Source organism: Babylonia areolata, chromosome 9 (genome assembly GCF_041734735.1).
Source record: "Babylonia areolata isolate BAREFJ2019XMU chromosome 9, ASM4173473v1, whole genome shotgun sequence".
In the NCBI taxonomy this organism is placed as follows: domain Eukaryota; kingdom Metazoa; phylum Mollusca; class Gastropoda; order Neogastropoda; family Buccinidae; genus Babylonia; species Babylonia areolata.
Genome location: NC_134884.1, coordinates 13,279,051 through 13,294,050, shown reverse-complemented (window position 1 = coordinate 13,294,050; position 15,000 = coordinate 13,279,051). Strand labels below are relative to the sequence as shown.

The 15,000-nt window shown below is 44.4% G+C and overlaps 1 protein-coding gene across 5 annotated transcripts in view; it reads right to left on the bottom strand.

Annotated features, from left to right (window-relative positions):
• Positions 1-15,000, bottom strand: part of LOC143286064 (inositol 1,4,5-trisphosphate-gated calcium channel ITPR3-like) — a 392,528-nt gene that overhangs the window by 73,343 nt on the left and 304,185 nt on the right. For 3 of the 5 annotated variants that reach the window (XM_076593621.1, XM_076593622.1, XM_076593624.1), the window contains exons 24-26: positions 8,008-8,040; positions 1,366-1,482; positions 382-517 (exon numbers count right to left, since the gene is read on the bottom strand). In XM_076593621.1, coding sequence (XP_076449736.1) covers positions 382-517; positions 1,366-1,482; positions 8,008-8,040 — 286 coding nt within the window. The remainder of the gene's footprint in view (positions 1-381; positions 518-1,365; positions 1,483-8,007; positions 8,041-15,000) is intronic. The other 2 variants (XM_076593623.1, XM_076593625.1) reach the window with 1 other exon arrangement.

Genomic DNA, 15,000 nt, shown 5'->3' with positions numbered 1-15,000 from the left:
AGAGCCTTTTTTTTTTAGCAGTGCAGATCAAATATCAAATGAAAGAAATAAAGATAGAAAAATAAGAAGAAGAGATTTCGGACTGACTGAAAGAATCGTCTCCACTGTCAATTAGGCATGGATACAGAAGATGGCGGAGGGGGTTGGGGCGGGGAGGGGGGGCGTGGGGGGGTGAGGGGTGAGGAGAGACATTGCACATTGAAAACAAGGGGCTGGACGTGGAAAGAACTGGGTAAGGTAGTAGGGTAAAGGTATCTTTGCCCATGTGCTTTTTGATGGGGGTGGACTTAAGATACAGACACAGATACAGAATACTTTATTATCTCAACAAGAGAAATTCATTCAGCTATGTGTGGAGGGGAAGGCAAAAGGACGAAGTACCTTTGCCTTTATCCTTGGGGTAAGGCACGTCGTGTCGACCGTCCAGCAAGCTGAGCAAGGGAGGCAACAACTTGCGCACGTCGTCCAGGTCCATGTAGTAGCCGAACTTGACCAAGTGGTGCAACAGCCTCAGAACCTGGGTGAGGCACACACCACGGGCATGTACACAGGGTCATGGTGAAACAACACCGACAACTGTACACTGATTCCAGCTGTCCTTCACTGTCGGATCAATTTATACTGCACTGTCAGAAAGCACAAAGAGGAACATGGAGGCGGTAACACGGGGGGATATATGGCAAATATGGACAATACGATTGTAATACTATTTAAACAACGAACGTTCACATTAAGACATCTATGAATACTATGATATTTAAACAACGAACATTGACTTAAACACATCAGCGTTATTTCAGTAACACCATTGATTTTAATATATCCAGTGGTAAATTGGAACTGTAAACAAATATGCACCAACAAAGAAGAACAATAAGCAAACTATATAAATGGGTGAAATCAGTGGACAACAAATTCTGACTTAACAACAATGTGTAAGAAGCTATCGTTGCCAAATCGTGATACAATCAGCTGGCAATGACTTGTCACAGTCAATGAACATGGAGATTTATATGATTGTTTTGAATATAATAAAGCAAAGATTTTGATATGCTTTGGAAATGGTCACTTTTCAGGTCAGGGATGAAAAAAAGTTAGGAAACAGACGCACACACGCACGCACGCACGCACACACACACACACACACACACACACAACGTGACATGGACACCTTCTCAAGAGCGGGTTACAACCAATTACTAAAGCAGTCGCGCACACGCACACACACACACACACACACGCACACGCACACGCACCTTCTCAAGAGCAGGTTACAAGCACACACACACACACACACACAAACACACACACATACATCCTCCCCCCCCCCCCCACCCCCCCATCCACACAAACACACTGGGGCACCTGTTCAATCAGCAGGTTACGGCCAATCATGGAGGCCGTCATGGTGCAGTTCTGTGACAGGAAGTCGGCCAGCCAGTCTCTGAGCACGGGGAAGATGGTCACCAGGTCTTTCACTACCTGTCACCACACACCCCTCAGTCACCCTGCTGCCTGTGTACCTACACCATCTACAGTAACCGAACACTGAATGGCAAACAGTTGTACCCGAAATAATATGAATAGCGAAAAGATGGCGATGCTGATACAAACAAAACAATAATACAAACAATAATACTGAGTAAACAAAAATAATGAGAACAAAGTGGTCGTTATCATCAGTACCCTCCACCATAACACCGCCACCCATCACCAAACCCCCACCAGGAACTCTGACCTAGTTCTGAATGGTAGTGCCAATGACAGCAACGACGATGACAAAGTTAACAAAAAACAAAAAAACAAAACAACATTGTGGACAACTTAGAAGCCGTCTATTCAACGACAACAATAATAATGCCAGCACAACCGCGACTGTTTCTGCTACTTCTTTTCCAGCTATTACTACTGCTACTACAACAGACGACCCTGCTAACATGGACAACGATCTACAAACTGGCAATCAAACGCTACTACTATTACCACAACTGCTGGGTCTTTTAAAATTTTATACTACTGATGACCATTAGAACTAAAGACAAGTATAAACTAACAGTAAAATAATAACAATGATTGTGAGACTACCTCTGACAGCAGTGACAACAGTAGTGAGGAACAAATAAAAATGGTAATTCAAGATGAACGATGCAGAAAATGGTGAGCAGTACCTACAATACAAATCCAACCATCTACCCACATCCCTCATGCACACAGCAACAAAAATCCACCCACGGCCTGAAATAACATGGAAAGCTAGGCACAAACCATATCAATCTCGCACGACACCAAGGCCAAACCATACAACACGGTCTCCCTTTTTCCGGCACTCAGTAACAAGGGCAGTCAACTGGAGTACAACTTCTGCGAATGGGCTCCCTTCCTTCCTTCCCATGACAGGACAGCCTGAGGGATGGAGGACTCAGGGGTCAGGTTCGAGTCCCGAGTGATGAAAATTCATTTTTGCTCCACTCCTCCCCACCCCACCAGCGGTCTCCATTTACCTCTGAAGTGTGGGTAACAGTCAACAGTTCCCGAGAAGGCCGACCGTTCACCAAGATGACAAGAAGAGACTTCGTAGTTCAAGCGGAGTATTTCTGTCTGTTGAAAAGTCGTGACACTGTTAGCTTTTTGAGCTGATCATTGGTGCACCCGGTCAGTGATGTTCCTCCTGTCACGTGTTCCGTGCTGCCCCCCCCCCTCCCTCACCTCCCCACCCCCCTTCCACTCCTTCATCCCCTGACACACCACTTCTCCTCCATTCCCATTCACTCACACACCCTTCCGCTTCCATTTCCGAGAGCTTCAGTTCGCTTCCATGTCCATTCCTGTAAACTTCCATCCCTTCCTGTCCATTCCTGTACACTTCCCTCCCCCTTCCATGTCTATTCCTAACTTTCCCATTCACTCACACACCCTTCCGCTTCCATTTCCGAGAGCTTCAGTTCGCTTCCATGTCCATTCCTGTACACTTCCACCCCCTTCCATGTCATTCCTGTACACTTCCACCCCCTTCCATGTCTATTCCTGTACACTTCCACCCCCTTCCATGTCCATTCCTGTACACTTCCACCCCTTTCCATGTCTATTCCTGTACACTTCCACCCCCTTCCATGTCTATTCCTGTACACCTCCACCCCCTTCCATGTCTATTCCTGTACACTTCCACCCCCTTCCATGTCTATTCCTGTACACTTCCACTCCCTTCCATGTCTATTCCTGTACACTTCCACCCCCTTCCATGTCTATTCCTGTACACTTCCACCCCCTTCCATGTCTATTCCTGTACACTTCCACCCCCTTCCATGTCTATTCCTGTACACTTCCACCCCTTTCCATGTCCATTCCTGTACACTTCCACCCCCTTCCATGTCCATTCCTGTACACATCCACCCCCTTCCATGTCCATTCCTGTATACTACACCGAATAAAGTACAAGATCAGCACTCTATTTTTATAGATGTATTCACAAATCTGCACCTTCCTATCTCTGCGGCTGCCTTCACCTCTACACTCCATCTCGCTCACTACGATCGGCTTCGGATCCACTCTGTTTACGCATACCCAGATTCAAACACTCGACTGTTGGCCGCCGTTCTTTCTCCTTGCAATTGGAATGAACTTCCTCTTTCGCTTCGTCAAGTCTCCACACTCAGTTCTTTCAAGTCTGGCCTTAAAACCCACCTCTTCCCAAACTAACTCCCCTTCCCTGCCTCTTCCTCATCTTCAGTTTCTCCAGTTTTAGAGTTATGCATGCGTGTGAATGACTTGCGCGAAAGCGCTTTGATTTGTCTCTGCATAAGATTCAGCGCTATATAATTACCATTATTATTATTATTATACTTCCACTCCATCCGATTTCGTTTCCCTACAATTCTACTTCCTCCCGTTTCCATTTCTGAACACACGGATTTTGGCTTGCGTATTCGTATACTTCAATTTTCTTTCACTTCACATATTTCCATCAACTGAGACTTCCATCCCTTCCTTTGTCCATTCCTGTAGCATTCCCCCCTCCCCTTTCCATGGAGAAGACGTCCATTCCTTTCCTCTGTCCATGCCTGTAGCATTCCCCCCTCCCCTTTCCATGGAGAAGACTTCCATCCTTTCCTCTGTCCATGCCTGTAGCATTCCCTCCCCTTTCCATGGAGAAGATGTCCATTCCTTTCCTTTGTCCATGCCTGTAGCATTCCCCCCCTCCCCTTTCCATGGAGAAGACTTCCATCCTTTCCTCTGTCCATGCCTGTAGCATTCCCTCCCCTTTCCATGGAGAAGACGTCCATTCCTTTCCTTTGTCCATGCCTGTAGCATTCCCTCCCTCCCCTTTCCATGTGAGAAGACGTCCATTCCTTTCCTTTGTCCATGCCTGTAGCATTCCCCCCTCCCCTTTCCATGTGAGAAGACGTCCATTCCTTTCCTTTGTCCATGCCTGTAGCATTCCCCCCTCCCCTTTCCATGGAGAAGATGTCAATTCCTTTCCTTTGTCCATGCCTGTAGCATTCCCTCCCCTTTCCATGTGAGAAGACGTCCATTCCTTTCCTTTGTCCATGCCTGTAGCATTCCCTCCCTCCCCTTTCCATGGAGAAGACGTCCATTCCTTTCCTTTGTCCATGCCTGTAGCATTCCCCCCTCCCCTTTCCATGGAGAAGACTTCCATCCTTTCCTCTGTCCATGCCTGTAGCATTCCCTCCCCTTTCCATGGAGAAGACGTCCATTCCTTTCCTTTGTCCATGCCTGTAGCATTCCCCCCCTCCCCTTTCCATGTGAGAAGACGTCCATTCCTTTCCTTTGTCCATGCCTGTAGCATTCCCCCCTCCCCTTTCCATGTGAGAAGACGTCCATTCCTTTCCTTTGTCCATGCCTGTAGCATTCCCCCCTCCCCTTTCCATGGAGAAGATGTCAATTCCTTTCCTTTGTCCATGCCTGTAGCATTCCCTCCCCTTTCCATGTGAGAAGACGTCCATTCCTTTGCTTTGTCCATGCCTGTAGCATTCCCTCCCTCCCCTTTCCATGGAGAAGACGTCCATTCCTTACCTCTGTCCATGCCTGTAGCATTCCCCGCTCCCCTTTCCATGGAGAAGACGTCCATTCCTTACCTCTGTCCATGCCTGTAGCATTCCCCCCCTCCCCTTTCCATGGAGAAGACGTCCATTCCTTTCCTTTGTCCATGCCTGTAGCATTCCCCCCTCCCCTTTCCATGTGAGAAGACGTCCATTCCTTTCCTTTGTCCATGCCTGTAGCATTCCCTCCCTCCCCTTTCCATGTGAGAAGACGTCCATTCCTTTCCTTTGTCCATGCCTGTAGCATTCCCCCCTCCCCTTTCCATGGAGAAGACGTCCATTCCTTTCCTTTGTCCATGCCTGTAGCATTCCCCCCTCCCCTTTCCATGTGAGAAGACGTCCATTCCTTTCCTCTGTCCATGCCTGTAGCATTCCCTCCCTCCCCTTTCCATGTGAGAAGACGTCCATTCCTTTCCTCTGTCCATGCCTGTAGCATTCCCCCCCTCCCCTTTCCATGGAGAAGACGTTCATTCCTTTCCTCTGTCCATGCCTGTAGCATTCCCTCCCCTTTCCATGTGAGAAGACGTCCATTCCTTTCCTCTGTCCATGCCTGTAGCATTCCCCCCTCCCCTTTCCATGGAGAAGACGTCCATTCCTTTCCTTTGTCCATGCCTGTAGCATTCCCTCCCTCCCCTTTCCATTGAGAAGACGTCCATTCCTTTCCGCTTCCATATTTGGACATTTCCATTCCTTCCCATGTCTGTTTTTGTACATCCTACCTCCATACTTCCTTCCTCACACTTTCTGGCACTGGGTGTTGACCAATGAAGCTAATTTGTTTTGACTGGTTTCATTTCAAGACTAATCACTATGGGTGACAATGGGACAATAAAATATGCGCATTTTGCGAAACATTAAAAATCACATGTCACGGGCCGTAAATCTATAAACAACGACAGGATTAGGGACAATAATAATTACAAATTATACCGTGTAAGAATACGTCTACAGACACGCAGCATCGGTATCGTTTAAAAGAACAATTACAACCAGACTCACACTGAAAAAACAGCCACGCATACAACCAACACGAATATCTCCGAATGTAAAAACAACAACAACAATGACGACGAAGACGACGGCGAGAATGAAGATGTCATGAAAAAGACTTGTGAGAAGACAGAATTAAAATGTTCAAACACAGTTTATAACCCATCCAGAACAGAACAAGCAAGCCAACGCAAAAGATCAAGGCTCACTCTACCTGCGCAGCACACACGACAAGAAGACAACAACAGCCCAGAATAAGCCAAAACCAAACGAAGCAAAGCTGACAGGTCTAACTTCGTCTACAACAAAAACATTGGCCTTCTTCACTTCCTGCTGTCCAGCAGTTTCACATCTCAGTTAAAATCGTCAAGCTGGAAGAATTCATTTTTAAAAACCACAACTCCACCCAAAGCGAGAACTGAGGGTGGGGATAAAAAACAATACAGAATCAGAACATATTTTATAAATGTAAAACGTCTCGCGTGCAATGCTGCACTGCTGTTTACATTGACCTGTATTGCTGTGATAGCTGGGGTTGGAGAATGTCACTGATATCTCTTGTGATAAATGTTATTTGTCCGTTGAAAGTTATATACAACACTGAATAGCATGCTATATGCAAAGTTCTGTGATCCGGATAGAACAATGGCACCATTCACCACACACAGACATGGACACACCAGAGACCAAGTAGTGTTTCAAAGAGGAAAAGAAGAAGAAGATGATGATGATGAAAACACACACACACACACACACACACACACACACACACACACACACACACACACACACACACACACACACACACACACACACACAGAGTATAGACAAACACTGCACATTTGAAACTTTTGAATGAAATTTATATCCTTAGTGGTTTCAGCCACTGGTTTTATTACCTTCGAAATGATTTGCAGCTGTTAGCTGCAACCCAAATGAAAACTTGTTTTGTCTGCTTGAAATACGATTCTGACATGGCAAATATCATTGTCTGTTCTCCTCTTTCTTCCTTCCCCCCTGCCCCCCCCCCCCCCCCCCCCCGCCCCCCTGTTTCTTTGTTGTGCTCCCCATTGTCGTCGCCCCTCGTGATGCCTTGCTACCAGCTGTGTTAGAAACAACACAATTCTTTGACCACGTTCATCTTAAGTTTGTTTTGTTTCTTATCTACTTCTAGTAAAGCACCCATTGACTTCAGAACGGTGAGTTGTTCGTTTTTGTGCAGTGCCATTTTTAATATTACTGAGTAGTCAAGTGACCCAGTTTTGTAACACGGTCTTCAGTTTCAGTCCCAAGGAGGGGTGAGGGTGTGCATATTGAGACACATGGGCCACGCTACATCTGAACTAAAGTCAGATGGGGAGAGGTATGGGGAGCTAACTTGTGCTTCATGAAACCAACACTGTGGTTAGGCTCAGCACATGCTGCACGGGGTCATTGCTGTGAACAGTGATATCACCCATCCGTCCATGTATCCATTCTGTCGTGTATATAGTAAAACCCTTTCACTGACAAAAGTAGCATTTCACCACCAGCCAGGCAGAGCACCTATGTTAGTGAAATGCGACCAGATCATGGGTCTGTTATCCACGAACCTACTGCTCTTAATCTTCCGTGGTAGGACAGGCCATCATTTATCTACACATCACATGGGAATCCCCAGTTATTTTTGGACACCATCTTTTCTGTGCTTACAGCACAAGGGACTTTTGCACTCTAAACTGACTGGCTGTGAAAATTGATTAAACAATACCATCCACCCCATCCATCCATCCATCCAAAATCCCATCCATATAACCTCCATACAAGAATGAGACAGGCAAGAAGGAAGGCTGGTGAGAGGAAAGACGTGTGAAAAGTGGAAGGATGTGAAGAAGAAGCAGGAGGAGGAGGAGGAGGACAAAACAGGAGACAAGCAGAAAGCACAAAGACAACCATCTTCCAACACAGACTCATTGCCTACCTCGTCCACTTGCCTACTGTCTCCCGCCTGGTCCTGCCCAAGGGAGGGGACACAGGGCGAACAAAATAGAACAAAAAACAACAAATCAAATGTCCACGGTTAGCGTGCAAGCACAAGCACACATCCGCCACGTTACCAGAGATATCCCTGACACTGTTCAAGTTTTGGGGGGTCACATCGCGTTGAAAAAATACAAGATAAAAACTTTTTTTTTCAATTTCATTTTTTGGGCGGGAGATAAGGATGCTTTTCTCATGCTTGCTTTTGCTTTTCTTTTTCTTCTCTTTTTCATAAGTGGATACACCTTTCTCTGTTTTCACGAGGACACTGGTCATGTCGGTGAGGATTTTGATATGTCAGTCGAAGGCGTTCTTCGTTCAGCCCTCCCCACTCCCCCTCTCTCTCTTTTCCTCTTTCCATTTCTCGGTCTCTCTCTCTGTATCTTTCTTGTGTGTGTGTGTGTGTGTGTGTGTTGGGAAGTGACTAGTACCGAGCAATGTGATGGTATTACGGGGGTGCATAATGTTCATGATAATTTTATGGAAAAATAAACCTAAATGTCGATAACATCGATTTTTTTTTTTTTTTTTTTTGCCTTCGGTTTTGAAACATGTCATGAATAGAATAATGTGTTGTCCACGATAATTTTCGTAAAAGATATCAAAATATCAAATGTCTGAGATTTTTTTTAAAAAACGGGCGGAAGTTGAGCCGGCTATAACGACATCACGGAATTCGTACAACATTTTTTTTTTACACTGAACATTGCGTTTGAAATGATACTAGCTAAAAAGACTACTCTATAAATGAATGAATGAATGAATGAATAAATAAATAAATAAATAAATAAGAGAGAGCGATGGACGAAGGTACAGACAGATATCTCTGATAACGACAGCTGTATTATAGTCTACAGGTATGACGACATTGAGCACTATGCGCCGCGCAAGCCAAGCGCCTGCTGTTGCAAGGGCCCATTAAATGCTTTCATGATGATCGTGCATTACTCTTAACTGATCTGACACGAAGTTATATTATTTTGTCGTCTAAAGGGACTACAATTATTGCGGGGTTTTTTTCACACAAAACTGCCACGTGGGATGGAAGCTATATCGAAAGAAGCTTATCACTGGAGAAATTGCATTCACATGAATTTCTTGTACACCGTGTTTTACGCTTTACCAGAAAAGAACCGACACAGTGATGTATATAAAAAGCTCAAATGTCATTTAAAAAGGGATCAATCACGCTGACCCAGCCAAGCTGGTTACTGATCAGAGTTTTCATTTTGCGCATTGTGTTCCTGTTAATGTTCTCACATGTCACCCTTTCACCCAAAGGTTTTGTTGTTGTTATCTTCTGGCTTGTTTTCAAATCTGTGACGGACTAAGCGGTAGGCTGGGCATGGGGTGTAAGGACAGGAATTGTGAGGGGCTACAGATAACATGACTGCTATGGGGCTACAATTGACACACATTTTGAGAAACTAATACCCATCAATGTGAATTTTGAGAGACTATAAGCAATATTATTTGGGGGAAAGGGGAGGCGCTGGGGGCTGAGGGTCGAGGGGGGGTGGGGGGTGGGCCATTCTAACCTTAATTTTGATGAACTGCAATAAACACGAATTTTGAGAGACTGCAAATAACATGAATTTTGGGGGCACAACAAATAACGCGAACTTCGGGGGACTACAGACAAAGAAAATCTAACAGGAAAGGACGAAACTTCAGCAAAGTTACAACTGCGAGTTTCAAGATAACAGGGGAGCAACAGTGAGAGAGGAGGGAAACCAAAAGGCGTGTCATTTCCAACAGACACGGCAAGGACTGTCAGCATGTATTCGCGCATGGCTGCAATGTTGTCACACAATTTGCGTTAAAACAGTCAACAATGTCTATGTTTAATCATTGTAGGCAAACCAAGTTAAACATAGAGTCAACAATACTTATGTTAAATCATTTATGCAAACCAACATGATCAACAAGCTGGGATCACTGTGATCAGGTCACAACAATGAATTATCTACCAACTACCATCAAACTCATTCCCTGCCATCCAACAACATTCATCAGTAATAATCACAGTAAGTAAACCGCGACAACAAATCAAGTTATGACTGATGAAAATTAAAACTGGGCTAGGAAATACCCATAATCTGATAAAGGAAACACCACGAAAACAATGACTGTCTACAACCAGCTGATCATTGCAAAACAAACGAACAACAAAACACATTGAAAAGTTCGGATTTCGCTATACGAGCCAAGCATACAAGAGCGTGACTCATGGACACGGAATAAACGGCTATCACATAGATAATCATAAACAAATTCCGACTTTCATCACTCTAAACAGGTGTAATGGGTACCCACATAGTTCAAGAAAGGCTAAAACGATGGAAGGAGAGGACTGGGCCCCGCCTTCCTATACCGGGCCCTTGACACACAGAGTATAAATTTGCTGCTTCTTCGATTGTATAAGGCATGGGACCTTCAACATTTAGTCTTTTAACGCAGCAGGAACCAGTTTATTTTTAGACAACCTAAGGAACAAATTATTGTTAATACGCTTGCATCCAAATTTTAAAAACAACTGATCTCTTGACAGCTGTTGAAGAGTATGCTTGTGAAAGGTTGTCCTTTTTTGAAGACAAGACTTTATACATGGTCACATTATCTGTCACCTTTCTGTGTTTGCACCTCTTCCTCTTGGGAGTGCATTAATTCTGTTCATTAAGATCAGCTGCATCTCTTGAAAGTATAAAGAAGTGGTTAATACACATCAAATGTACACCACACTGCTCTCATTTCTACAGGGGCCAGTAGCCAGCGGCTCAGAATGATTCCACCACCTTATCCATTTTTCAGCTTTCACAAGAGAAAATTCATTTCCTCCACAAATCCACTTTTCTATGAAATCTATGTTTTCTGAATCGAAAGTCTTCATATATGATTTCGAAAGAAACACAGCAACATACAAACACAAACGGACTTGACCAGCTGGTAAAATAAACAGCAAATAAATCATTAAACTATATAAGATACATATGAACATTCCAGAAATGAAAGAAGCGCTACTTGTGTACATAAAACGATTTGTTGAACAGAATTAAAGATACAAGAGGCACTCCATGGCACAAGGCAGCCTGATACATGGTTCTACACAACACACATTCCCATTCCATCCATGCCGTACAAAGAATAAATCTACAAAATACACGGAAAAGGATCAAGACAAACAAATACGATGGAACAATGATCATGGTATGTTGACACAGTCTTGGACTGATAAGATTCTCGAAAAAGCAATGGAAGCGCCGGAACCGTGCTGAAAAAAAAATTACATGCGAGAAAACGACGCTACAGCAATGTGCGTTTTTTGTTTGTAAACGACAGCCACAGGCACAAAGGTGACAACGTTCAGAAGACAGGCTGTGTTGTCTGGTGACTGATGCTGTGCATGCCAGGTCTCTACGTTTGTGTGGAGGAATGGCGGGCTAAGGGTCCTGTTCAAATGCACTAAGACTAATACTGATACACAGTCTATATCAGCTAAATACACTGCCTCGTCTATGTGTGTCTTTGTCTTTCCTATCTGAGGTTTGCACTTCATAATCGATCTCTCTCTCTCTCTCTCTCTCTCTCTCTCTCTCTCTCTTACACCCACCCACACACCACATGCAGCTTAACAGAATTCGATCAAGAGGACTTAACGGTTATCAAATCAGTCACTGATATGACTAATTTCATGTTTTCAAAGTGTAAATATGATTTCCTGACTAGTCCCCACCATTCCAACGATTGTACAGCAAAAACGTGTCTAACGCATTCAGACAGAAATGCAAAAACGTTTTATTTTGTAAAGTTTTAGACCCGCAATTTATGTCTAGTTTCGAGTCAATATCCGAAAGTCATTATTCAAACGATGACATCTACTGCAAATACCGTTAGTGAAATGCACATACTATTGCATATTGAATGAATTATACAGTTAACAGTCAATGATGGAGGTTCCTAGGTGCAACATTTTAGTTTACTAGAAAATTAAAAAAATCGTTGGAAAGTTATGATTAATTGCAACTGTTTCACATTTTCTGACGAGAGAGTATGCATATGCTAATGTGTTAGTTCCTAAGACCTTACAAAGGCCTTGCTAAAACGATTACAAACAAACTTTTTTTCCAATCTAAAATTTAAATCAGTATCGTATTTGAACAATAAATGCAACACTACTATCACAGCCTAACATATACATGCCTTCACGATGATGAATTTTCATGCTAAACTTTGATTTTTGATTGTTTCTAAACCAATCAAACACCACCGGGCTGTCATCACATGCTGACATACACGTGACGAAGGACTCAGCAAGCCATCATACAAATTCAGACATTTACTGCAACCTTGACTAAGGTTATCTAAATGAAGGTAAATGTCAGAGTTCACAAAAGAAGTGATACCTCGATACACAAAACATTCAAGGAGTAAATGCCTTTTTGACAGCTGCATTTTCTCGAGCAAAACTGTACAAATCAACGTGCGCTGCTCGAGGATAACTGGAAAGGCTAATTCAGTGCTTTTATTCCCCAAAGAAAAAAAACCCCTGAATTTTTGTACGATACAAGAAAATCACCTCGTGCAATCTGTAGATAATACAGTAATTAACCAAAGTTATGAACTGTAAGCACGCGAAAAGAACCAGTGCAAACAATGAAAATGTTTCTCCCTAAAAATATAACAATGTTACATCTGCATGTTTCTGCAGGAGCAAGCGTTATTGAAGACCTGAATGCTGTTTCCAGGTTTTGACATAAAAGAAACAACAAAATAAAAAGCAAAACCAAGAACATTTTACCAGCAGAATCGACAACGTTTTTCCCTATCGCGATTTTCTCGTCTCACATTCAAATGTTCTTGACGCCGTGTGCAGACTGTTAATTAACCTCACACTTCCTCACAATCCCTGGCTTTATTGCACTTTGCGAGAAACTGTGCCCCCTGTGCTTCAACGCAAACCCCACGCAATCTCGCAATGTGCTAGAAAAGCGTGAAAGTTGCGAGAAGGTGTGGGCCAACAATGGTGTTAACTTTCTCGAACCCAATATGTACACAACGGTGTTTATCTCACACCAAAGTTGTGTTCAGGAAAAAAAAAGGTCTTTGCTTGTACCAAGCGACTCAACCGCTACAGTGCCACGCTCACAGCACGTGACACAACCCCTGCCTTCACTTGTCAGAAAGGGCTATTAAACTGTATTGCATTGTGTTGTATTGTATGTTACTTTTTGTCACAACAGATTTCTCTGTGTGAAATTCGGGCTGCTCTTTATCTCTCCCTACACCACTATGTCAGGGACAACCCTTTGGTTGCCCTGGGATCGTTCACGGTGCAGTAAATGCATGTCGCACACGGGGCCTCGGTTCATCGTCTGATCGGAGTGACCAGCACCCAGAACAACCACTCAACGGCTGGTGGAGGGGGCGGGGGTGTGGCGGGGGTGAGAGGTGGAGTAAAAATTCCGGTCCGTACATGGGACTGGAACATTGTGATCTGCAGAAAGTCTCCAGGTTAGAAAGTCTCCAGGTTAGAAAGTCTCCAGGTTAGAAAGTCTCCAGGTGTAGAAAGTCTCCAGGTGAGAAAGTCTCCAGGTGAGACAGTCTCCAGGTTAGAAAGTCTCCAGGTTAGAAAGTCTCCAGGTTAGACAGTCTCCAGGTGAGACAGTCTCCAGGTGAGAAAGTCTCCAGGTTAGAAAGTCTCCAGGTTAGAAAGTCTCCAGGTGAGAAAGTCTCCAGGTGAGAAAGTCTCCAGGTTAGAAAGTCTCCAGGTTAGAAAGTCTCCAGGTGAGAAAGTCTCCAGGTGAGAAAGTCTCCAGGTTAGAAAGTCTCCAGGTGCAGAAAGTCTCCAGGTTAGAAAGTCTCCAGGTTAGAAAGTCTCCAGGTGCAGAAAGTCTCCAGGTTAGAAAGTCTCCAGGTGAGACAGTCTCCAGGTTAGAAAGTCTCCAGGTGAGACAGTCTCCAGGTGAGAAAGTCTCCAGGTGAGACAGTCTCCAGGTGAGACAGTCTCCAGGTGAGAAAGTCTCCAGGTGAGAAAGTCTCCAGGTGAGACAGTCTCCAGGTGAGAAAGTCTCCAGGTTAGACAGTCTCCAGGTTAGACAGTCTCCAGGTTAGACAGTCTCCAGGTTAGAAAGTCTCCAGGTTAGAAAGTCTCCAGGTGAGACAGTCTCCAGGTTAGAAAGTCTCCAGGTTAGAAAGTCTCCAGGTTAGACAGTCTCCAGGTTAGAAAGTCTCCAGGTTAGAAAGTCTCCAGGTGAGACAGTCTCCAGGTTAGAAAGTCTCCAGGTTAGAAAGTCTCCAGGTTAGACAGTCTCCAGGTTAGACAGTCTCCAGGTTAGACAGTCTCCAGGTTAGACAGTCTCCAGGTTAGAAAGTCTCCAGGTGAGACAGTCTCCAGGTGTAGAAAGTCTCCAGGTGTAGAAAGTCTCCAGGTTAGAAAGTCTCCAGGTGCAGAAAGTCTCCAGGTTAGAAAGTCTCCAGGTTAGAAAGTCTCCAGGTTAGAAAGTCTCCAGGTTAGAAAGTCTCCAGGTGAGAAAGTCTCCAGGTGCAGAAAGTCTCCAGGTTAGAAAGTCTCCAGGTTAGAAAGTCTCCAGGTTAGACAGTCTCCAGGTTAGAAAGTCTCCAGGTGAGAAAGTCTCCAGGTTAGAAAGTCTCCAGGTGCAGAAAGTCTCCAGGTTAGAAAGTCTCCAGGTTAGAAAGTCTCCAGGTGAGAAAGTCTCCAGGTGAGAAAGTCTCCAGGTTAGACAGTCTCCAGGTTAGACAGTCTCCAGGTTAGACAGTCTCCAGGTTAGACAGTCTCCAGGTTAGAAAGTCTCCAGGTTAGACAGTCTCCAGGTTAGAAAGTCTCCAGGTTAGAAAGTCTCCAGGTTAGACAGTCTCCAGGTTAGACAGTCTCCAGGTTAGACAGTCTCCAGGTGAGAAAGTCTCCAGGTTAGAC